The sequence below is a fragment of the Rhinoraja longicauda genome, chromosome 11, assembly GCF_053455715.1.
Source record: "Rhinoraja longicauda isolate Sanriku21f chromosome 11, sRhiLon1.1, whole genome shotgun sequence".
NCBI classification, from domain to species: domain Eukaryota; kingdom Metazoa; phylum Chordata; class Chondrichthyes; order Rajiformes; family Arhynchobatidae; genus Rhinoraja; species Rhinoraja longicauda.
This window is the reverse complement of record NC_135963.1, coordinates 27420204-27445134: the sequence shown is the minus strand read 5'-3', so window position 1 is coordinate 27445134 and position 24931 is coordinate 27420204. Positions and strand designations below refer to the sequence as shown.

At 42.3% G+C, this 24931-nt stretch overlaps 1 protein-coding gene across 1 annotated transcript in view; it reads right to left on the bottom strand.

Annotated features, from left to right (window-relative positions):
• faf1 (Fas (TNFRSF6) associated factor 1) overlaps positions 1-20750 on the bottom strand; it is a 208424-nt gene extending 187674 nt beyond the window's left edge. Inside the window, exons 1-4 of the mRNA XM_078408556.1 lie at positions 20477-20750; positions 10228-10296; positions 6973-7019; positions 5188-5390 (exon numbers count right to left, since the gene is read on the bottom strand). Coding sequence (XP_078264682.1) covers positions 5188-5390; positions 6973-7019; positions 10228-10296; positions 20477-20518 — 361 coding nt within the window. The 5' untranslated portion in view covers positions 20519-20750. The remainder of the gene's footprint in view (positions 1-5187; positions 5391-6972; positions 7020-10227; positions 10297-20476) is intronic.
• Positions 20751-24931: the final 4181 nt, after the last annotated feature.

The window sequence follows — 24931 nt, the reverse complement described above, 5'->3', positions numbered from 1 at the left end:
ATTTAATCTGTACTAGTGGACCCGTTGGGCCCAAACGGGCCCACCAAGTGGACCCGTTGGGCCCAAACCTCTCGTGCATTGGTGCAGCACCCTTTCCTCCCCCCTCCTCCCCTTCCCACTCCATCCCCCTCAACCCCCCTTATCCGCCCCCTCCCTACCTCCCTCCCTCCCTCCACCCTTCCCTCCACCCCCCCCTCCCCCCTGTGGCGTTACTATTCAAACTGCTTTTCCAGTCAGACAATTTAACCATTTTAGAAAATCAGTGAAGTATCCTGCATGACTTAACAAGATAGCTAATTATGTTATGTGGACCACTTTTAAGGTGCTTACAATTGACTGGCTTGGAATGAAATAGAAACTGTTGAAACAACTCAGGCATTGAAGTATAAAGTCAGGAGGTAAAGTTGATTTTTCCTGAATTAGTTTAGCATGGAACAGTTTTCAATTGAGTCGTTATTTTTCTGCTATTCTGCACTTAAATCACTCTGGGAGTATCGCTGTTCTTGTTTCTGGCCCTTTGAAAGAGCATATCCCTTTAGTTTAACTTGGGCCAAATTAAAATTGGTACCAACCTTAAATGAAACAAAAAAAATTTAATCCTAAGAAATGAAAATCCATTATTTGAATTGTTTTATTTGCAATACTTATGTGACCAAAGTAACAAACTACTTCACATTTACATGTTTCTTCAAGAGCTACATACCCTGTGATACTTCATAAGCACTACCCGTCAAGAATTGGTCACTACATTAAAAACAAAAGTTCTTGTGTGATGGGTGGGGGAGGGGGAAATTCTGTTGTCACAGTTGGATCAACAGCAATTCATTTACTTAACAGAATCACAAGAGATGTGAGCATTACCTATAATATTTTTAAAAACCATGGCCACATTTCCTGTGTGTAAAAGAGTCATTCCAATTGTCATTAATTTAAGATAACATTTAAAATTTCAAAATCTTAAACTCCAAAATCGATTCTTAATTTCATTTTTTAAATCCTATCCTGTTTTCTTACTAGCTTTTTTACTGACAAATCTACTGTATACTGGAGGCACCCTGGATTCTGCCACTAACTTGATAATTGACCCCCTACTGTGCCCATCACTTAATGAAAATTGGTCTAGGCATCTTTGACCTGGTTTCATTGTGATTCCAGTTAAAGAGTAGCTGGAGTGATATTTCAATCCTTATGAAAGCTATGCGGTCTGACTGAACTACTTGTACTGCCCAAACATTGTAATGGGAATGTGTTCCTTACCAACCATATATTCCTTGGCTTAATTTTCTTTTATTTGTAAAGCTTTGCAAACTTTCAAGTACTTCACCTTTTACTCCTTTTAAAAATCCTCATTTGACCATCTTTCCAGGCCTCCATCCCAGTTTATTCTGTAGCTAGTTTGCATTTCTCATTTTCTTTCTTGGCTAAGCATTAAGAATGCATGACCATAAGGAGGATGAACGGGAATAGGCCATTCAGCCCCACAACCCTGCGCTGCCATTCAATCGGATGATGGCTGATCCAACATTTGAGCAAGTCCACTTTCCTCACCTTTCTATTAACTCTCAATTAACATGGTCTTGAATAAATTCAAGGTCATTTGTGACTACCTTTGTCTCTTAAACCCTGCATTTCCAATTTCTGAATACTACCGGGTCGGATGCTTGTGTACCTCTCCCCATCAGAACTGCCCCCTCCATCGACTCCTTTAAGTCCAGGCTCAAAACCTATTTCTACTCCCTAGCGTTTGAGGCCCTCTGAGGGGGTGCTGTGAACTGTTTATGTATGTGCTGTTATGTTTGTGCGCCATTGTATGTTAGTTTCTTAGTACCTGAACTGATGTACAGCACGTTGGTTAACGTGGGTTGTTTTTAAATGTGCTATACAAATATAAAACTCACTAGTCACAATCATTTTATTTCTTGAACTCCTTTATCCATAGGAGGCGAGCTTCCGCAATGCCTGTGCCATGATCTGTGCAACTGCGCCCTTGGTTTTGTCTCGAATGCTATTATCTCCAGCATAAACCCAAGTCATTTCCAGTTGATATTATTTGTACATCAAGGGATGCCAATATGTGCAACAGAGACACAAAACAATGCAGAAAATGCAGAAACCTGAGCAAAAAAAAGAAAGTGTTGGAGGAACACAGTAGGCCATGCGGCGTCAGTGGAGTTGAAATGGACAGTTGACGTTTTGGGTTGAGATCCTTCTTCGGACTGATGGAATAAATAGGTGAGAGGAAGGTGTGGGAAAGGAACTGACAACGGATAAGTGGATTCACGTGAGGAGAGCTGGCAAAGGGGTGGAGATAGTAACCAGAGGCTGAAGGTAAAGTGAAGACAAAAGGGTCTAGATGTGGAATCTGATAAGGTAGGAAGATGGGGAGTGAAATGTAGAACGAGAGGGTGGGTGGAAGGGAATAGGCTTGGGGATGGCGGGAAAAGTGGACATGGAGAATGGGTGGGTGGGAGATGAGCAGCTGGAGGAGAGAACAGGGACTGGGTGATGAGGCCCAGGGGAGTGTAAATAAAGGTGTGCGACCGGAGGAAACTAGTTACATGGAGTGTGGGGGAGGAAGGCTGACCTGCAATACTGTTGGGTTGTAAGTTAACAAGGTCCTGCATGTCAAGCTGGTATGGGAGATATCATATGGAATCCAGGAACTAGTCAACTGTATAAAACATTGGCTTGGTGGTAGGAAGCAGAGGGTGATGGTGGAGGGTTGCTTTTCAGATTGGAGGCAAGTAACCATGCAGGATGGAAACAGGCCCTTCAGCCCAACTTAGCCATGCCGACTTAGAGATCCCATCTCTGTTTGTCCCATCTCCCCACATCTGGCCCATATCCTCTCAACCTTTCCAATCCATATACCTGTTCAAATTTTGACTAAATTGGCCAGTGTTCATTGGCTTGTTATTTGTCATATATATTAATGATATGGATAAAAAAAGCTTATAGTTAACAAAATTGGTGGCATGATGAAAGTGGTTGTGTAAGATTACATCTAATTATTGATCATCTGGGAAAGTATGTGGAGGAATTTTATATAATATTTAACTAATAACTGCAAAGTATTGCATTTTGGGAAGTTAAACCAAACCAAGATTTACAGTGAATGGCCAAGCCCTGGAGAGTGTTGTAGAAAAGAGACACCTTAGGGGACGCTCCCTGAAAGTGATGAAACAGGTAGGCAAAGTAGTGAAAGCGAATGGAAGACTTGCCTTCGTCGGCCGTGGCACTGCTTAGAGAAGTTGGGTCCAGTTATAGTACTGTAAAATGTTAGCTAAACCTCACTTGGGAGGATTCTGCACAGTTCTGGTTGCCACATTATAGGAAGGATGTGATTAAGCTAGAGGATACAGAAAAGATTCACAAAGATGTTGCCTGGGCTGGAGGCCTTGAGTTTTAAGGAGCAATTGGAAAGGCTGGGATTGTATTCCCTGGAGTGAAGGAGAACGGGGACTTTTCAGAGGATTATAACATCATGAGAGGCATAGTTAGGGTAAATAGTCAAATGTTTCGTACATTTACAAGGGTAGAGCTATCCGAAACTAGGGGGGCATTGGTTTAAAATTAGGGTCATAGAACTATACATAACAGAAACAGCCCATCGACCCACCTTGATTATACAAATCAAGTCTGGCATATTGGGCTAGTTGTCTGCATTTGGCCCATAACCCTCTAAACCCTTCCCAATCATGGATTTCTCTTTTAAAAATCATTATTGTATCTTCGTCTATCGCTTCCTCTGGAAGCTTATTTCCAGAAACGGATTAGCCTGCAAATGAAATTATTGCCTTTGAGGTTCCACTTAAATATCTCCCCTCTCACCTTGAGTATCTGCCCTCTAATTATACAATCCTCTATCCTGTGAAAAAGATTGAGCATTTACTTTATCCATGGCCCTGTACAGCTCAGTAAGCTCATCCCTCAGCTTCCTACATGCCAAAGAATAAAGTGCTACTCAATCCAACTTCCTATAACTCAAGCCCGCATGTCCCAGTAACATGCTAGTAAATCTCTTCCGCATTCTTTCCAACTTAATGACATTCTTATATATATAGTTGGGCTCCAGAAATGCACACTGTATTTCAAGTGTGATCTCACCAATTACTTGTACAGCTGCAATATGCTGTCCCATCATTTGTTCGCAACACCCTTCGCAATAAAGATACGCATGCCAAATAAGTCTTTCCACGAGCGAGGGGAAAGATTTTCGGAAATCTGAGACACAAATATTTCAGAGAGTGGTAGGTACATGGAACAAGGTGCCAAAGAGAAATGTGCAATAATTTGAGGAAATTAACTCAGGGGTTTATATTGACCTTGCCATTCATGAAGAGCAGAGTGGTGGTCGGTAGGTGCTGCAGGAGTAATCTTGGGTGAAATGCTGTACGATTTCACAGATGATACATCTTGCCACTTGGCAGGGGAGGGAATGTTTGTTGTGGTTAATATCCAACAGCCTGCTTTTTTTCTGAATATAGTCAGCTCTTCAGCATTTGAGCTATACTCTGTAAGGCATATTGCAATTCTTCCAACACACTCCAGATTTGTGACTGAGGAAATCAGGAGTTACATTACTTGCTTTAGGGTACATTTGTAATTTTTGTATTGCTGTTCCAGTTGTTTTTCATCAATGGTGATCCGGAAGATACTGGTGTTGCAAAATTCAGCAACAGCGATGATACTGAATGAAAAGGTAATGATCAGACTTTTCTTGCTGGAGATTTTAATTGCCTGGCACGAGTGAAGCACAAAGCTGAACCGCTAATTATTAGCCCATTTTCAAACACTGGGTCTGGGTCGTGCTGTACACTAGATTAAATTTCTTCATTATCTGAACCTTGCAAATGAAATACATACAGACTGCAAATGGACAAGAAATTTCAGGTGGAATATAATGTGGAAAAACGTAAAGTCATCCACTTTAGTTGGAAAAAGTAGAATATTTTAGAAAATTAGAGATAAGTGTTGGCATTTAGGATCAGGATGTCCTTGGAAACAAAATTACTCCAAGAGGTCATCTCATTGAAGTTCACATTGAGTTTACTGTCAGTGAGGTACATATACAATGAAAATCTTGCAGCATCATCATAGGAGATCCAGACAATACACAAACGTAAAATATACACAAATTATACATAATTTCTACCTAATTCTCAGCCAATCATTTTTAAATCTTACCAACAGTGTTCGTATCTTCAACCACCACCTCCACATTTCTGTCACGGTATTCCACCCGAAAGTTTAGCATTCTTGGTTGCCTTTCCACAATTGGTCTTGATGGGATTATTGGACAGAAAGCTGAGGAAGTGGAAGAGGAGGAAGAGGGCTGACCAGCAGGTCCATACAATGGATCCTGTGAAGTTTCACTGCCAACAAACTCACTGCAGAGAAAAAAAAAATCCAAACATGAACAATAATGTTAATGAAAGATTCAAAACCAACATAAGAAACCACTGTGACGTACTGAACATACTGGTTAATTTCATAGGCAGAAAGCTACAGTACAACTGATCATCTCCAGCTTGTGTATTCAGAAGTATACAGGTATTTTGAGTATATATTCTCTGCATCTTAAATTGTGTTGAGTCAACAGGCTGCTGAACTGCAAATTGTAATGCGGGGTTTTTGGATACACAATTTCAATATTCCAACCTTCATTTTGTTTGTGAAATAAAATGAACATAATTCTGAATAAATATTGGGGTCATAAAGAGCTCAATAAAATGTTTCACAATAAATGCCCAACAAATGCTATATTTGCATCCAAGAACTTAGCTTTGAAATTCTTACAATAAATCTAAGTCACAAGATGACTTTCAGTTTCTCTGCTATTCAAATTATAAATGTTTAGTATTGAAAGTAGAACAATAAAACAAAGAATGTAACTGGCCCTGCAATGGCAGAATTTCTCTGGGTCATTAAAGCCTGCTTTCAATATTTCAAATATTCTGATGATAGTCAAGGAAAACAGTTTTTGAATTATATTCCCCAGAAAAATAGCTTGCATGACCATTTCAGAGAGCAGTTAAGAATGAAACACACTGCTACAGAGACTGGGTAAAGGCAGCAAATTTCTCTCCCTCCACAGCAACAGTAAATCATGTTTTTTAAAAAAAAACAATGTAAAAGCTTTATGGTCAACATTACGTATAAGATTATTAAGGGGTTGGACACGTTAGAGGCAGGAAACATGTTCCCAATGTTGGGGGAGTCCAGAACAAGGGGCCACAGTTTAAGAATAAGGGGTATGCCATTTAGAACTGAGATGAGGAAAAACATTTTCAGTCAGAGAGTTGTGAATCTGTGGAATTCTCTGCCTCAGAAGGCAGTGGAGGCCAATTCTCTGAATGCATTCGAGAGCTGGATAGAGCTCTTAAGGATAGCGGAGTCAGGGGGTATGGGGAGAAGGCAGGAACGGGGTACTGATTGAGAATGATCAGCCATGATCACATTGAATGGCGGTGCTGGCTCGAAGGGCCGAATGGCCTCCTCCTGCACCTATTGTCTATTGTCTATTACCAAAACTTAAGTACTTAATTTAAATTTCACATCTGCATATAGTGGGATCCGAACTCTGGATTGTTCAGCCTGTGTCATAATTTCCCAACTCTGGATTGCCACAGTATAAAATTAAGCAGCCCACCGTGCAACTCACATTCCAAGGTTTTTTAAAAATTCACGTGGAAATTCAATAACTTCACTAATGGCGTAATATTTGATTGCAATATTTACAAAATATAATCAAATTAGGAAAAATAATTTTAATAGTTATCGCTACACAATGCCGAGGAAGTGCTCTAGGTGGGAAGACTTGAAGACTGGGCAATTAAGTTACAAGTTAAAAGATAATTGTGTGTTGATGTTGAAGTCCTCCAATCATTGAAAACACATCAACCTCTACAACATTTTTGCTCTGAGCATATTGACTAACATATGAATAAAATTAAATTAAATATTACCCACCTTTGTACAATGCCATTCTCTTGTGGAATTATGCCATTAATAGCTGCCTGCAAAACAAAAGTTGAAAAAGTCAAGCAGTTATTTGATCAGGCTGAACATTTTTTTAAATTTTTTTTTAAATCGAGCAACTTTTTTTAAAAAATTGAATAATTAGCTTAAAACTGTATTTTTAAAACAAAATCTAATTATTTTTTTTTAAACTCGAATAATTTTTAGATAGTGAAAAAGGAACAATTATTTGCAGATATTCTCTAATCTAAATTTATGCATAAATTCTGAACTACTTGGAATCTGGCTCAATATATTATTTCACAATATAACTATTCCCCAAAGGAAACTCATAAGCATTTAATACCAAGTCGGAAATTTGGGAAATAAAAGATAATGACAATCCTTATTAGCTTGAACTATAAGGATTATCAACATCCTTTTCATCAAATAGGAAGTAACAATTCCTCACCATTCAGCAAGAAAATAAAGAGGTTACCAAATGCTCATAATTAAAATGCTGCCAAAATTTAACATATATGTTTGCCTAGACACAGAGAATGACAATCTACTACATTATCCTCAGATCATGCATAGCACTCTGCCATCCTTTACCTCTTTTTGTCAGGTCCAGCCATCTTCCAACTCCAGAAAAAGTGGTTGCAGAGTAGCTTGGTCAGTGAAAACCAAACGCAACCAATATTGGGAATTTTGGAGATTGCTGGTGAAAGCAGCAAAGAACAGCCTGAAGCACCAATCTTCTGTAATTCATGTCCTTCCCAAACTGATTTCAAGAAAACATGGAGGTTCTCCATGACAGATCCTTTCTTAAGTAGATGGAAAGCGTACCCAAGCTCACTACAGTTTCCCCAACCCATTCCATCACTCCTCAAACTCCAGGCAGCTACACAAAATTTCCCTGCACCTTTCCCCTGACTACACCCCAAGCAAAATTTCTAGACCCTAGGGCTCTATGCATCCACCTTTGTGAAGCCAGAAGAATAATATGTGTTGTCATTATTTTTAATTATAATTTCCTCAATTAATCACCTGAAATGAACAAGTTGCATAATGGAAGGAAAATTGGTAAGTATTTCCAGCACCTGCAGTACTTTATTTTTTCCCCAATTATCTTGGTGAAATCATCTATTAGATTCTGAACTGTCAGATTTGCTGCAGGATTTGACACCCCCATTGGTTTTAATGATGACGAGACAAAGATACAAGGCAAGTGGAAATTAAATCAAAATATTTGTATTTTTTAAAGTATTAATAAGTGGTTTATGGACTTCATAAAAATGCTCACATTTTAATACAGGAACTGGGGATGCTGGTTTATACCAAAGATGGATACAAAATGTTGGAGTAACAAACGTTTCAGGTCGGGGTCTGAAGAAGGGTTCTGACCCAAAACATCACCTATCCATTTTTGCCAGAGATGCTGCCTGACCCACTGAGTTACTCCAGCACTTTATGTCCAACTCTTACATTTTAATAATTCAGTACGATATTATTTTTTTATGTTTCAATGCACTTACATTTACAGACACTAAAATCAATTACAGCAAGTCCCTCACTCCCATAATTTTTGCTGGCTGTCAAGAGGAATTAAGTATGCAAGCCAACAAAGCATACCCTAGCTTTGGAGGCCATTCAGACCATGCCATTGGACTCTTGAACACAGTGAAGATAGGTAGCAAAATAAGTCTTCTATGTACCATCCAGTAAATGCCAACATGGGTAAACTACGCTAGTGATTCAGATAAGTGTGTGTGGGCCAGCATGAACTGATCCATAACAATTCATTTTTGGTATTTCGTAGCAAATTTTCTTGCCTTCTGCCTCCAGACTCCCTAAATGTGAAAGTGGACATACAAAGAATTCAAGCTAAACTGCATTTATTTTAATGCAAGAAGGATTTGAGGAGGAACTTTTCACCAAGACAATGGCAAGTACCTGGAATGCCCTACCCGAGAGAGTAGTTGAAGCTGCATTACTGGCAGCATTTAAGTGTCCAGGTGAGCACTTCCTTCACCTAGGCACAAAAGGCTATGGAATGGACAAAGTGCTGGCGATGGGATTAATGTAAAAGAGCGTCCACTGGTCAACATGATGAGTTGGGCTGAATGATCTGTTTTTATGCTGTATGATTCTATGAAACACCAGTAAGGACCCACAGGTATTATTATAATTGTCAGCAGGACAGGCAATTCAGTCTCTTCTTTACTGGGGTTCCTTGGACTTTCAAGAACATCCTTCATGAGACACTGCTGGCTAAATCTGTGGATTATGGAATTGAAGGCCAATTATTGACCTTTATAGAAAACTACCTTAGCAAGAAGCAGAAAGGATAATGGGTAACTCTTCAGATTCCCACAAACATTTGCATTGGAGCCACAACAAGTGACCCTATAAATGAGTTAGATAATGGGCTAGAAGGTCAGTTGCCCATGGTTGCTAAACAATAAAATAGTCAGAATTGCAAACAGTGTTGATGGAGCTATCAAATTATAATACAAGCATTATAGCATTATAACCAATTGATCAAATATTATAAATTAAGAAAATGAACAGAGGAAAATGTATTTTGATGCATGCAAATGTGAAATCAACCACTTTGAACTTTAAAGGAATGGAACAGTGTGCTTTCCAATGGCAAAAGGTAGTGGGTGTCCTTCAGGACTATCTATATAAATCATTAAAAGGACAGGTACAGAAAATAATTACAATGTCCATTTCAATCCCAAGCTTTACAGGTAAAATATGTGGAGATGTTCAGGGCATCCAAGATCAGGCATGAATTGGATATATTAGCAAACATGTAGAACAGAACAAATTTCAAATGACAAAGGACAAAAACATGAGTGCGGCAATTCAGCATGGTAAACCATCCATGGGTGCAAAAGAAATAGAAAAGCATTTCTGAAATGGTGAAATATTAAGGTGCAAAAGGCAATTAGCAAAGCAAACTCCACAGTGAATTAATTGAGTAGAAGATGTTTTACTGCAGTTAGATAAGGCCCTGGTGTGATCCACATGGAATAGTGTACTGCTTTGGTTCCCTAACCAAGGAGAGATGTACTTGCAATAGGGGAAGTGTAAAAAAAGTTCACCGCGTGCAGGGGAGGGAGAGAAAACCAATCTATCAATAAATTAATTGTAAAATGTCAGTTTCAATAATTGAGTGATACACCATTATTTAACATTATGAAAAGCTTAAAATTACATGCAAAGATTTCCAAAATTTCTTTTAGTTTTACAACTTACCACTAAATCCCAATTATTTTGCTCAAGCAATGTAATAGCTTCATCAATATTTTCAATTCCAGTGCATGCCTACAAAGATAAAAAATATATTTAAAAAACAAAGCACTTAAAATGTTTACATCTGCCAAATATTAACTTTACAATGCACAACTTTTACCAATCTAAGCCATTCAAGGAAATACTTATTTTACAAAGGGTGGCACAGTGGTGCAGTACCAAAGACCCAGGTTCGAACCCGACCTTGGTTGCTGTCTGTGTGGAGTTTGCACATTCCCCTTGTGACCATGTGGGTTTTCACCAGGTGCTGTGGTTTCCTCCCGCATTCCAAAAACGTGCAGGTTTGTAGGTTAATTGGACCTGTAAATTGCCCCAAATGTATAGGAGTTGAATTGATGGCCGATGTTGACTTGGTAGGCCGAAGAGCCCGTTTCCACGCTATATCATTAAACTAAATTAACAAAGTAGAAAACAAGAGCCTTTTTGACTATGAAATTCAGTAAAGTTATAAATCAAATCACAAGCCTGCCTGTGCAATCTTCCAGCAGAAAGACTTCAGTAAATATTTTCTAATCCTGATCCAATTAGATTTTGATCATCCAAAAAGCAATCATTTCATACCTATTCTAACATCTCTGATTTGTTTTCAACTACTGCTCACAGATAATAAATATTCCTTGGAGTCAAAAGATTCTGGGTTCAAGCCCACAAAAAAAAAAACTGAGGATGTGGCCAGGGACCATCCAAACAAGCTGCTTTCCACGGATTCATCCTCAGGAAGGCTGGGCTTGCATCTGCCATAGTAACTGTTGGTATAGGTGCACCCAAGTCTGGCGGAGCAGGTAGCATTCCATCACCAACCTTCTGTTCAAAGTGGGCATAGAATGCACTGAGTTTATCGGGGAGGAACCCATTGTTGCCAGTAATACTGCTCGCCTTCACGTTGCAGCCCATTAGAGCTTGCAAGCCTTGATGCAATCTTTGGGTATCCGAGTCACTGGCTTGAGATTCCAGCTTAGTCCAGAATTCGCTCTTAGCTCTGCTGTCTTGCATAGATTTCATGCACCAATCAGGATCGTTTGACTTCAATGCTGCTAATTTGATCTTCACCTATATGTGGATGTAGCCCAGTCTATCAAATAGACCAGATTCTCTACCACAGACTCCATCTACACCATGCTGCCTTGGGAAAGCAACCAAAATAATCAAAGCGTTTACCCCACTTCAGGCATTCCTTCCTCTCTCCACTCCCATCAGGTAAAAGATACAGAAGCTTGAAAGCACACAGCTCCAGACTCAGGAAAGGCTTCTTCCCCTTTGTTATCAGGCTTCTGAATGGTTCTTCCATAAGCTAGGGTACAGACCGATTCTCCTCTCCCTCACGGTGGACATTGGACCGTCTCTGGAACTGTTGCACGACAATGCTGAGAATTATATTCTGACCTCTGCATCTCTCCCTTAACTACCTATTTTACTTGAGATTGGCTTGATAGTAGTTATGTATAGTATTATCTAATCTGACAGGATAGCATAAAAAAGTACCTCGGTACACGTGACAATAATAAACCTAAACCTAAAGATTGCTGTTCTGGCACCATTCAAAGTTTGTTGTTCTGGCACCATACAAACAGGTTGTCAATCTCCCTCTTATACTATGACTCATCATTATCTGTTATTCATCCAACAGCGGTAGTATTGGTAAACTAAAGTATTCTTATCTTCTTGTCTCACAGATAATGCTCTGTTCTGGTCAATTACAAAATATTTTTTTTAAGTCTCTGCCTTTGTTCTCATAGACTTTCCTTTTATTTCACAAACTCACACCTAAACATGTGTATTTACATTTAACTTTTAAGATTTAGACTTCAATTTCTCGCTCTAAAAGTGTATGCAACATTAATCTTTTTATAATCACTCTAATTGCAGATAATCATTTACTATGAAATTGGTTACTCGCCCTGAAATATGGGACCAGATTGCAAATGATTATCCATCCTGGGGTCCCAGTAACAAAGGTGAATGATGAGAGTTGGACAGTTGATGTTTAATGTTTAATGTTTAAGGCATTTGATAAAATCCCTCATGGTAGACTGATCCAGAAGATTAAGATGCATGGACTCCATGGTAACAGTCATTTGGATTCAGAAGTAGATTACTCATAGAAGACAGAGGATTGAGGTGAAAGGGTATTATTCTGGCTGGAGGTCTGTAACCAGTAGAGTTCCACATGTGCTGGGACCTCTGCTGTTTGTGATTATTATAAATTACTTGGACATAAATGTAGATGGGGTGGTATGTTTGCAGATGACACCAAAACTGGCAGAGTTGCAGACATGAGGAACGCAGTCAAAGTATACAGCAGAATACAATAAAATGAGTGGAGAAATGACAGATGGTGTTTAATCCAAGCAAGCATGAGATGTTAAACTCCAGGAGGTTAAAGACTAGGGAATAGTAAATGGTTGAAGGCAAGATCCTTGATAAGAAAATAACTGCAGATGCTGGTACAAATCGATTTATTCACAAAATGCTGGAGTAACTCAGCAAGTCAGGCAGCATCTCGAGAGAGAGAAGGAATGGGTGACGTTTCGGGTCGAGACCCTTCTTCAGACTGATGATCCTTGATAATATTGATGTGCAGAGGGATCTTGGGGTCCAGGTCCAAAGCTCCCTCAAACTGGCAACACAAGTAGATAGAATGATAAACAAGGCATATGGTATGCTTGCCTTCATCAGTCATTGAATACAAGAGCAAGGAAGTCATGTTGCAGTTTTATAGGACTTTGGGTGGGCCACATTTGGAGCATTGTGTGCAGTTCCGTTGACCCATTGCAGGAAATATGTGGTTACCAGAGTAAAAAGGTCCCAACACAAAACATCACCTATTCATGTTCTCCAGAGATGCTGCCTGACCCACTGAAATAATCCAGCACTTGGTGGGGAGTTTTTTTAAACACAAAATGTAGTTTGGATTCGAGGGTATTAACTCTAAGAGTTTGGACAAACTTGGATTGTTTTCTATGGAGGTTGAAGGTAAATCGGATAGAAGTTTATAAAATTCTGAGTGGCATAGATCGGGCAGACAGTTCATTTTCTGACGATGGGGATGACTGGGGTGAGATTTGTTCTTGACTATGCTGGTGGCCTTGCTGAGACAGCGTGAAGTATAGATGGTCAATGGAAGGAAGGTTAGTTTGCATGATAGTCTGGTCTGCGTCCACGATTCTCTGCAATTTCTTGCATTCTTGGATACTGTTCCCAAACAGCTGTGATGCATCCTGATAAAATGCTTTCTACAGCACATAGAAACATAGAAAATAGATGCAGGAGTAGGCCATTCGGCACTTCGAGCCAGCACCGCCATACAATATGATCAATAGTCAATAGTCAATTTATTTGTCACATACACATAAATGTGCAGTGAAATGAAAGATTACCCACAGTCCAACAATAAGACCAATGAAAATAAGCAATAAAATTAAGCAATAACACACACAATCATAAACCAACACCAAACAAAAAGAAACATTCCTCACAGTGAGTCTCCTCCAGTCACCTTCTCACTGTGATGCAAGACCAGAATGTCTTTTCTCTTCCCCTGCCATCTTCTCCCGCCGTCAGGCTGTTAAACTTGCCACGTCGGGGTGGTCGTGGCTCCCGACATTGAAGCCCCCGCTGGGCAGAGAAAATCCCGCGGCCTATTCCAGGCTGTGCCGGACGGTGAAAGGTCCGCGGTGGGCCGACCCAAGCCCCGCGATTTGGGGCTGGTGAAGACGCTGTCGCTGCCGGAGCTCCCAATGTCGGCCCCCACCCAGGGGCCTACGAGTTTCCGACGTCCACGTGGCCCACGGCCGAAGTAGCCTCCAGGGACGAGTCGCAGCTGCTCCCGCAGCTCCACCACAGCCTCCGAAGGCAGCCAGCTCCGCAGATGGCAAGTCCGGTCCGCGGGCTCTGCGAACCAGAGCCCAGGTGGTCCCAGCTGGAGGCCGGCAGCTCCAGGTGTTTGGCCGGTGGTAGGCCGCAGCGGGAACGGAGACACGACCCAGAAACAAAGGTCGCATCTCCGTTCGGAAGAGACAATTTTACAGTTCCCCCCCCACATAACACACAACCACAAAAAACACTACATCATATCTAAACACTACAATTTTTTTTTTAAACAACAAAAGACAAACAGACTGCAGGCAAGCCGCAGCTGCTATGGCAGCGCAGGCGCATAATGATCATGGATGATCATGGCTGATCATCCAGAATGAGTACCCCGTTCCCGCTTTCTCCCCATATCCCTTGATTTCCTTAGCCCGAAGAGCTATATCTAACTCTCTCTTGAATACATCCAGTGAATTGGCCTCCACTGCCTTCTGTGGCAGAGAATTCCACAGATTCAGAACTCTCTGGGTGAAAATGTTTATCCTCATCTCAGTCCTAAATGGCCTATCCCTTATTCTTAAACTGTTCTGGACTCCCCCAACATCAGGAACATTTTTCCTGTATCTAGCCTGTCCAATTCCTTAAGAATTTTGTATGTTTCTATAAGATCCCCTCTCATCCTTCTGAATATAAGCAAGTCGATCCATTCTTTCATCATATGTCAGTCCTGCCATCCCGAGATTTAACATGGTGTACCTATGCTGCACTCCCTCAATGGCAAGAATGGCCTTCCTCAAACTAGGAGTCCAAAACTGCACACAATATTCCAGGTGCGGTCTCACCAGTGCCCTGTATAACTGCAGTAGGACCTCCTTGCTCATCTACTCAAAGCCTCTTGCTATGAAGGCCAACAAGCCATTAGCTTTCTTCACAGCCTGATGTACCTGCATGCTTACTTTTAGTGACTGATATACAAGGACACCCAGGTCTCATTGCACCTCCCCTTTTTCTAATCTGACACCATTCAGATCTTCTTTCGTATGTCAACTACAACAATCAAAAGTGGCAATTGGTGAGGTAAGTCTCTAGTGGGGGTTATCAAGTTGGGATAGTGGGCAGGGAGGTCCTGTCACAGCACATTCAGATAATAACCTGCCTTCCTGTTCTTGCCACCAAAGTGGATAACCTCACATTTATCCACATTATACTGCATCTGCCCACTCACCCAACCTATCCAAGTCACCCTGCAGCCTCATAGCATCCTTCTTGCAGCTCATACTGCCACCCAGCTTTGTGTCATCTGCAAACTTGGAGATGTTACATTTAATTCCTTTGTCTAAATAGTTTATATTATAAATAATTGGGGTCCCTGCACTGATCCTTGCTGCACCCCACTTGTCACTGCCTGCCATTCTGAAAAGAACCTGTTAATTCCTACTCGTTGCTTCCTGTCTGCCAACCGGTTCTCTATCCATGTCAATACTCTACCCCCAATACCATGTGCTCTAATTTTGCACACTAATCTCTTATGCGGGACCTTGTCAAAGGCTTTTTGAAAGTCCAGATACACCACATCCACTGGCTCTGCCTTATCCATTCTACTTGTTACATCCTCAAAAAAAGCCCAGAAGATTAGTTAAGCATGGTTTCCCCTTCATAAATCCATGCTAACTTTGATCGATCCTGTCACTGCCTTCAAAATGCACTGCTATTACATCTTTAATAATCGACTCAAGCATCTTCCCCACTACCGATGTCAGGCTAACTACTCTATAATTCCCTGTTTTCGCTCTCCCTCCTTTCTTAAAAAGTGGGGTTACAATAGCTACCCTCCAGTCCACAGGAACTGATCCAGTCTATAGAACAATGGAAAATAATCACAAATGCATCCACGATTTCTAGGGCCACCTCCTTGAGCACTCTGGGATGCAGACCATCAGGCCCTGGGGATTTATCTGCCTTCAGTTCCAACAGTTTGCCTAACACCATTTCCTGACTAATGTGAATTTCCCTCAGTTCCTCCCTCATGCTATATCCACAGTCCCCTAGTATTTCTGGGAGACTGTTTGTGTCTTCCTTGGTGAAGACAGAAGCAAAGAACTTGTTTAACAGATCTGCCATTTCCTTGTTTCCCCATTATAAATTCACCTGTTTCTGACTGTAAGGGCCTACATTTGTCTTAATTAATCTTTTCCTCTTCACATATCTAAAGAAGCTTTTACAGTCGGTTTTTATATTCTCCACAAGCCTTCTTTCATGCTCTATTTTCACCCTCTTAATTAACCCCTTTGGCCTCCTTAGTTGAATTCTAAATTTCTCCCAGTCCTCCTGTTTGCTGTTTTCTCTGGCCAAATTATATGCCTCTTACTTGGATTTAACACTATCCCTAATTTCCCTCGTTAGCCACGGTTGAGCCGCCTTCCCAGTTTTATTTTTACGCCAGACAGGAATTAACAATTGTCATAATTTATTAATGCGATCTTTAAATCTTTGCCATTGCATCTCCACCGTCAACCCTTTAAGTATCTTTTGCCAGTCTATCCTAGCCAATTCCCATCTCATACCATCAAAGTCACTTTTCTTTAAGTTCAGGATCCTCGACTCTGAATTAACTGTGTCATCTGTAAAAGCTGGTGAGAGATGTTGGGGAAATGCCAAACCTCCTAAGCCTTCTATGGTAATAGAGGCGTTGGTGTGCTTTCTAAGCCATTGCTTCGATATGGCTCATCCAGGACAAGTTGCCGGTGATATTTACTCCTAGGAACTTGAACTTTAAAAACAATGCCCACTTGGGAATAGAAGTATAGATGAAGAGATTTTTTTTTCTCATTCCTGTTTTGAATATCAAACCATTTATTTTGTGACTTTCTGGTTCTATACTCCCAACCATAGAAAGCATGAACATGTCCCAATCTCGTTGTACCCCTGGGTACAATGACAATAAAGATATATTGTATTGTATTGTATTGTTTTTGCTATTCAGCAAAGATGTCACATGCAAGTCAATAAAAATTGCAATTACCAATCTTAAAGCTGTTTTCACATTACTTATCACACATTTATGCAAATTAAGCTTCGAACAATTGTCGCTGTTAGCAATCTGGAATCACAGCTGAAACATAGCTTTGACTCCGGAGTGCTCAGCTCAATTGTAACACCTGAACTCTTGCCTTTCTCCTCAGTTTCACACTACTCAGCACAAACCGAGACCTAGACAAAAGGATTTTAATCTGCAAGGTCTGGAATGCACTAGTCATTACAATTTTCTTTTGAACATTTTTGGAACAAATGCTTTTGGCACCAGGATTTTATCTACATCATTTCACAGATGTCATTTACTTGGCCAGATAAACATTACATAATTCTATAGTTTAAGAGGGGGGTCCAGAGATAATCAATCATAAAAAAAGCTTCAGCAGAATGAAGCATGTGTTTTGACTCCATATTTTGGAATGTTTAAAAATATACTCCTAAAAAAAGTAATTGGCTCAATTCCACGCCATTGCAAATAATGCTTTCAAATATGACCACTAGGAGGTGTATTTCCTCGTCTTTCCATTTTGATGAACACTGCCTCAATTCATCACCAACTGTAACTCTCCAATATCCTGAAACCAATCTCCATTAAACAACCAGCACAGACATAATGAACCAAATTACTTTTTCTTTCTTTACTGGAAATTTTTGCTAGCTTCCCCAAGTAATCCCAGGAAGTGGTGACGATATTTTTATTCCATCTCTGTAAATTATCAAAAATATTAGTCCACTAATAAAATAGGTATCGTAAAGAAACAAAGCTATTATAAATTAGTCAGTGAGTACAACCATTACTTCAGGATAATGCTACTCTCTTTTCTCACAATTATATTTTGTTAAAGTCAAATATTTAGATAAGTGTATTTGACAAGGAATTTTAAAGTCCTCAGAAAAAAATAATATTCCCAAATATATTTAAGATTTCATTTCTAAAATATAACATTGTTTCTTTAAATAAACTAGTGGTACATGTAACTGATCTATAATCAACCTTACAGAATTTTTCATTAAAGAAAATATGCCTCTTGCCCCAGCCATGTTATGTGAATTACAAGAGAGACTGAAACATAAACTTGCACTGGAACGATTGCATAAAGCAGTTAAATTACACTGAACTAATCACCCAATCTAGAGACTATGCAATCAAATCATACTGCAGTTTGGTCTAAAAACAATTAAAACAATGGAATGTCGCCATTCCATTCCCTCTCCATTGTTCCCATTTGCTACAGATTCTCCACCCTGACCCCAACACCACTCCTATCTCCTCCTTTCCACTTCCACATCCAATTCCTTTCCCTACAAATATTCCTCACTCTACGCTGCGGTCACAAATGACCTGATATCCACCCAAATGATCCCCGATGGATACTTGTCCAAATTACCCCTGACATTACACACAACCATCAACTCACCAATCATTCCCCTCTCCACATTCCCATCTCCCTTAGCTCCTTTACCATTCCTTTCCAACCGTTTTTGATTGCCCAATCCAGTCTCCAGCTCCAACCCCCCTACCACCCCTATTCCTCAGACCCCCAACAACCCCGATGCCCAGGTCCTAACCCTGCCAAGCCCCCGATACCCAGCTCATAAAACCTCCACCACCCCTGATCACAGTTCCAAAACCCCCACCGCCACCGAACCCTGCTGCTATACCCCCACTGCCAGGACACCCTGCTCCTATCCCCCTTCCTTTTCAATCTCCTGCCACTAAAACCCACTCCACCCTCTGTTCCACCCCAAAATACTCGCAACCTCACTTCCATCCACCCAGCCTCAGACACCAGCTCCTAACCCCCCACCAACCCCAACTCCTAATCCCCCCCCAGCCAGACCCCAGCTCTCCACCTTGACCCCAACCCCAGCTCCTAACCTCCCCAGCGCAGACCCCAGCTGCAGCTCCTAAACCCCACCCCAGCTCCTAAACCCAACCTCCACAACCCAACTCCTAACCCCTCCCAGAGAACAGTTATAACCTCTCCCACCCAGACCCCAGCTCTAACCCCTCCCAACAACACCCAGGCCCTAGATCCAAACCCTCCCCTCCAACCCACCCCCAGCTCTTAACCCCTCCCATCCAGACCCCGGTTCTTACCACTCCAACACCACCCCAGGCCCCAGTTCCTAACCCTCCTTCACAACCAGACCCCAGCTCGTAACCAGCTCCACCCAGACCCAACCTCTTACCATCCCCCGACCCAAATACCAGATCCCTCCCAGATCCCACCTACCCCCCCCCCCCAGACCCCAGCACCTTACCTCCCACCTTGATTCAAGCTTCTGACCCCCCCCAGCACAGACCCCAGCTCTAAACCCCATGACACCCTGCCCTTAACCCTCTCCCCCGCAATACCACCTCAGTCCCCTGCTTCTAACCCCCTGCCCCCCATATCAACCCCAGGCCCCAGCTTCTAACCCTCCCCTCCCACGCAGACCCCAGCTCTGACCCCTCCCAACACCAACCCAGGCCCCAGCTCCTAACCACCCTGCAATGAGACATACTATAAACCCTCAAACCCAGACTCTACCCCTCCCAGACCCCAGCTAACATTATCCCATTACATTATCCCAGGCCCCAGCTTCTCCCTTCTCCACCCAGATCCTAGCTCTAACATCCCTCCCACCCAGCCCCCAGATCCTAACCCCCCCTCCATCCAGACCCCAATTCACCCGCCTCCACCACCCCAGACCCCAGCTCCTAACCCTCCCATTACCCCAGGTCCTAACCCTCCCATTACCCCAGGTCCTAACCCTCCCATTACCCCAGGTCCTAACCCTCCCATTACCCCAGGTCCTAACCCTCCCATTACCCCAGGTCCTAACCCTCCCATTACCCCAGCACTTAACCGCCCCCACCAACCTCATCATTGTTTATATACCCAGTACCAGACTCCTGCATCAAATTGCCAAATCCAGTTCCCCTCCCGTCCCTTAAACCTACCCTTATCAACCCCCACCAAACAACTACATATTCACGTTTTCACGTCTAGATTCTTTCGCTTGTAGTTTCTGATGCGTGACTGTAACTTTCCGTTAACAAATTACTGTATAATTGCTCTGCAGTTAATAAAATAAATCATTTAAGCAAATAAAATAATTTAAAAAAATTAAAACCAAGTATTAATATAACAATACAGAGAGCTTCATGCATGACATAGATCGGAGTCAGGCTCTGCTCCTGCATTGCACTGAGATGCGAACATGTGGGTAATTATTTACATGACAACTAGGTAAACGTACTGAGACATCCGTCATTCAACGGAAAACATACAATAAAGTTCACCCTACATTCGCAATTCGTAAAATGCAACGCGAGAAGAATCGTTATAAACACGAAACGAACCTGAAAGTCGGCGAGAATCATCTCTCGGTCCATGGCCGCCATTGTACTGCTTCTTTCCAAAGCGCTCGCCGCCCGGGGCGGAGGGAGACGGGCTCTCGGCAACCTCTCAGCTCTCGCCACTGGAAACAAGCCGCATCAGTCAATGGTCCAGCCGGGGAAATGCCTCTTTGTCATACTACTGTTTGAAATGATTGCAACCAAAACTGGCCGCGATTACTTTCAAACGGAATAAACTTCCAGCTGGTTTTCCCCCAAAGAGAATGCGCTTTTCCTCGTTCTTTACGGCACTGTCGTTCACTAAATCTGCTGGTCACGCTGTCGTGAAGGGAAATAAACGCCGTGTTTACGGCAGCGCCTCCACGTGATGCAGCTGTCAACCGCTCGCCGTTCGAGCAGGCGGCCGCTGCCCCGCATCAAGAGCGCCGCTGTCCCCGGCTCCAGTCACCATGGCTCTCCCCCTCGGCTCCCGCCTCTCACCCCACCCCCGGCTCTAGTTACCCATGGGCTCTCACCCCTCCCCCCCGGCTCTCCCCGTCGGCTCCTGTCTCCAGTCACCCAGCAACCTCCACCCCACCACCAGCCTTCATCCCCGCCTCGTCAGCCCATCCTGCATCCGCCACCAGTCTTCACCTACTCCCTCAGTCACCCCATCCACCCACTGCGGACCCTACATCAGCGTTCACGCCCTCCTCCAGTCACCCACCCAACACCTTCCACCAGCCTTCATTCCCTCCTCCAGTCACCCCACCACCAATCTTCACCCCCTCCCTCAGGCACCTGCCCTCCCCACATCTCCCTGTCCTACTGAGCCTTCAACCAATCCTCCACAACCACCCCCCAGCCTTCAGCTTCCCAGACAAACTCCACTCTGCCCCCTGCCCCCAGCCTTCACCCCCCTGCCTCCCTCCAGCCGTCACATCCCAGGCCCACCCCAGACCAGTTCTTCCCCCTAGCCTCCACCCCTTGCCAAGCCTTCATTCACCTGCCCTCCTCCCTCTATCCTCCCCAAGCCTTTTCATAGACCCCCCCCCCCCAGCCTTCACTCTCCACCCTCCCACAACCTTTATAACCCCAGGCCCTTCCCCGGCTTTTATACCCCAAGCCAGTCCCCAGACCCTCCGCTTCCCCCCTCAAAGTTCTGCACGTACATTTTCCTCCCCAATTCCCCACATGCTCCACCATCACCGCGATTTTCCCATCCAATAATGGTTTTCCCACTCTCCTCAATGCCTGGTGCTCTTCTACAAATCCCAGTCGCACTTCCCCCACGTTAATGCTTCCTGTTGTACTTGATTGGTTATAAAATGTCATTAACTTTGTGCATTGATGAGACCAGGTACTCTGGGCATCCAAATGGTGCCAAAACTTTAAGACTCTTGTATATTGTTTCAGTATACTATTCCTGTACACTTGTACTGAATCTAAGATGTATTTATATGTCGTAATAATTTTACCAAACAGTATGCAAAAAACTTCTGGCACTAATCCTCATGGCCAGTGCCTCTCATTGGCATTTCATTTCTGATCTTAGTGGTTTGTGAATTCTATGTGGTTTAGGGTATCCTTCTAGATGCACCTCTTCCACTAAGACTTCCCGCTCTTCATTAAAATGAGAGCAAGGCAAACATATTTAATTTTCCATTAAATGTTTCATGTGAAAAGTTGCACATCCGAAAACAGCATCCCTTTATTGTCGTACTGAAATGTCAGCATAAACTTTGTATACTCTGAAATAGGAATTGTAATTGAGTTTATTATCTTTTATTTTGGAGGAAAGTGATATTAGTTGTGCCTCAGCTATTGCAGTTCAAAGCCACACTGCTAAGGGCCTATCTACCTGATGTCAAACCTTGCAAGCTAAGGAGAGGTAAATCTACTTAGGCCTCAAAAGGGTGACTATCAAGAAAACAAATTATGGCATTTACAACAATGTAATAGAACAATATCTTAATTGTACACCTCTGCATCATCAAAAGTTTCAATTTTAATGGATTGGGATTATTATTAGGACATATCAACTGAAATATATTGGGTATGTATATACTTTACAAACCATTTGGAATCACATTCAGTATCAGCCATTCCTATTAGTTAATTGGAGACACAAGAGACGTCAGATGCTGGAAATATGGAGCAAATATCAAACAGCTAGAGAAACTCAGCAGATCAGGAATCATCTGCAGATGGAAATGGATGGGCAGTCGATGTTTCGGGTTGAAATCCTTTGTTTTTTTGCACCATTAGGTCAGGGTTATTCACCCATAATGGGCGAAAACGTCCGGACCAATGTCTGCCTCTGACTCACCTTGGAGATGCAGCCTCCAAAATGTGCTGCTTAAGACACATTGATGATCCTGCTGAACTAACAGTTGAGGTCAGAGGGTCCACCAAGTGGGCACTCTATGCCATTTGATTTGTCAACGTGTTGCTGACAGTGTCACTTTCTCCATTTTACAGATAATTGGCATGGAAACTGAAATTTCAGCTACAGAAACATAGAAAAATAGGTTCAGGAGTACACCTTTGAGCCAGCACCACCATTCAATATGATCATGGCTGATCATCTAACATCAGTTCCTGCTTTTTTCCCCATATCCCTTGATTCCTTTAGCCCGAAGAGTAAATCTAACTCTTGAAAACATCCAATGAATTGATCTCCACTGTCTTCTGTGGCAGAGAATTCCACAGATTCACAACTCTCTGGGTGAATAATTTTTTCTTCATCTCAGTCCTAATGGCCTACTCCAGAACTGTGACCCCTGGTTCTAGACTCCTCCAACATCGGGAAGATTTTTCCTGCATCTTGCCTGTCCAATCCTTTAAGATTTTTTTCTGTGTCTATAAGATCTCCTCTCATCAGCCATGTTCTTTTTCAGATGGGAATTGTTATCATAAACACCCACAGCCCCCAAAAATATATGGATGAAAACAACACTGAAGTTTCCATGTCAACCATATGAGAGGAAATGGAAAATATTTGAAAATGGCCATTTTTATCTTCATTTAAATATTTGCTTAAAGTTTAGTTTATTGTCATGGTAGAGTGAAAAGCTTTTGTTGTATGTTAACTCCGGCTTATAGGAAAGAAATTGCAGGTGCTGGTTTAAATCGAAGGTAGACACAAAAAGCTGGAGTAACTCAGCAGGTCAGGCAGCATCCCTGGAGAGAAGGAATGGGTGACGTTTTGGATCGAGATTCAGACTTGGTATTTTGGGGAATTAAGCACTTTGACAGTGTTGATAAAATTCATTCCCTCTACTTACGACAGTGATGCCAAGTTTTGGATATTGCTGCTGAGGTGGTAGTAACAAGAAAATAGTCAAATGTGAGGGGCCAGATGAAGCAGTACCAATAGGAGATGATGGATACAGCTTACTTGTTGATGAACCACAAGTGAATGAGCATTTGTAGGTTTTTTTCATGGTCTTGATCTAAGAGGTGGAGAACATGTTTAAGTAAAAAATGCTGGCCCGGGGATCAAACCTAAGATGTTTTTGATAACTAATAGTATGCAGAGCGGCAAGGTAGAGAATTCAAATAAACCCAATTGAAACTCTGGATGTGATGTTTGAAGGAGTGTGCAGAACAGCAATAAAATAGAAAGGACATGGAGGGATGTAAAATAATTTCACTGAGGACATGGTCCTGAGTGGCCCCACAGAAGTGATATTTGCAGTATGTTTTTTTTTTCACAGCCACTTATACATAGATATTGTAAGGCAAATGAGTGTCAAGTCAAGTCAAGTCAAGTCAAGTCAATTTTATTTGTATAGCACAATTAAAAACAACCCACGTTGACCAAAGTGCTGTACATCTGATTAGGTACTAAGGAAAAAAATGAAACATACAGTAGCACGCAAACATAACAGCACATACAAAACAGTTCACAGCGCCTCCTCAATGAGCCTCAAACGCTAGGGAGTAGAAATAGGTTTTGAGCCTGGACTTAAAGGAGTCGATGGAGGGGGCAGTTCTGATGGGGAGAGGGATGCTGTTCCACAGTCTAGGAGCTGCAACCGCAAAAGCGCGGTCACCCCTGAGCTTAAGCCTAGACCGCGGGATAGTGAGTAGCCCCAAGTCGGCCGACCTGAGGGACCTGGAGTTAGAGAGGTGGGTTAGAAGATTTTTGATGTGGGGGGGGGGGGAGAATGTCCATTTAGGGCTTTATATGTGAATAGGAGGAGCTTGAAGTTGATTCTGTACCGTACAGGGAGCCAGTGGAGAGAGGCCAGAATCGGCGTGATGTGGTCCCTTTTACGGGTACCCGTCAGGAGTCTCGCTGCGGCGTTTTGGACCAGTTGCAGGCGGGACAGGGAAGATTGGCTGATCCCAGTGTATAGGGAGTTGCAGTAGTCTAGGCAGGAGGAAATCAAAGCGTGAATGATTTTTTCAGTGTCGTCGAATTGGAGGAAAGGTTTGATTTTAGCTATGGTACGAAGTTGGAAGAAGCTGGCT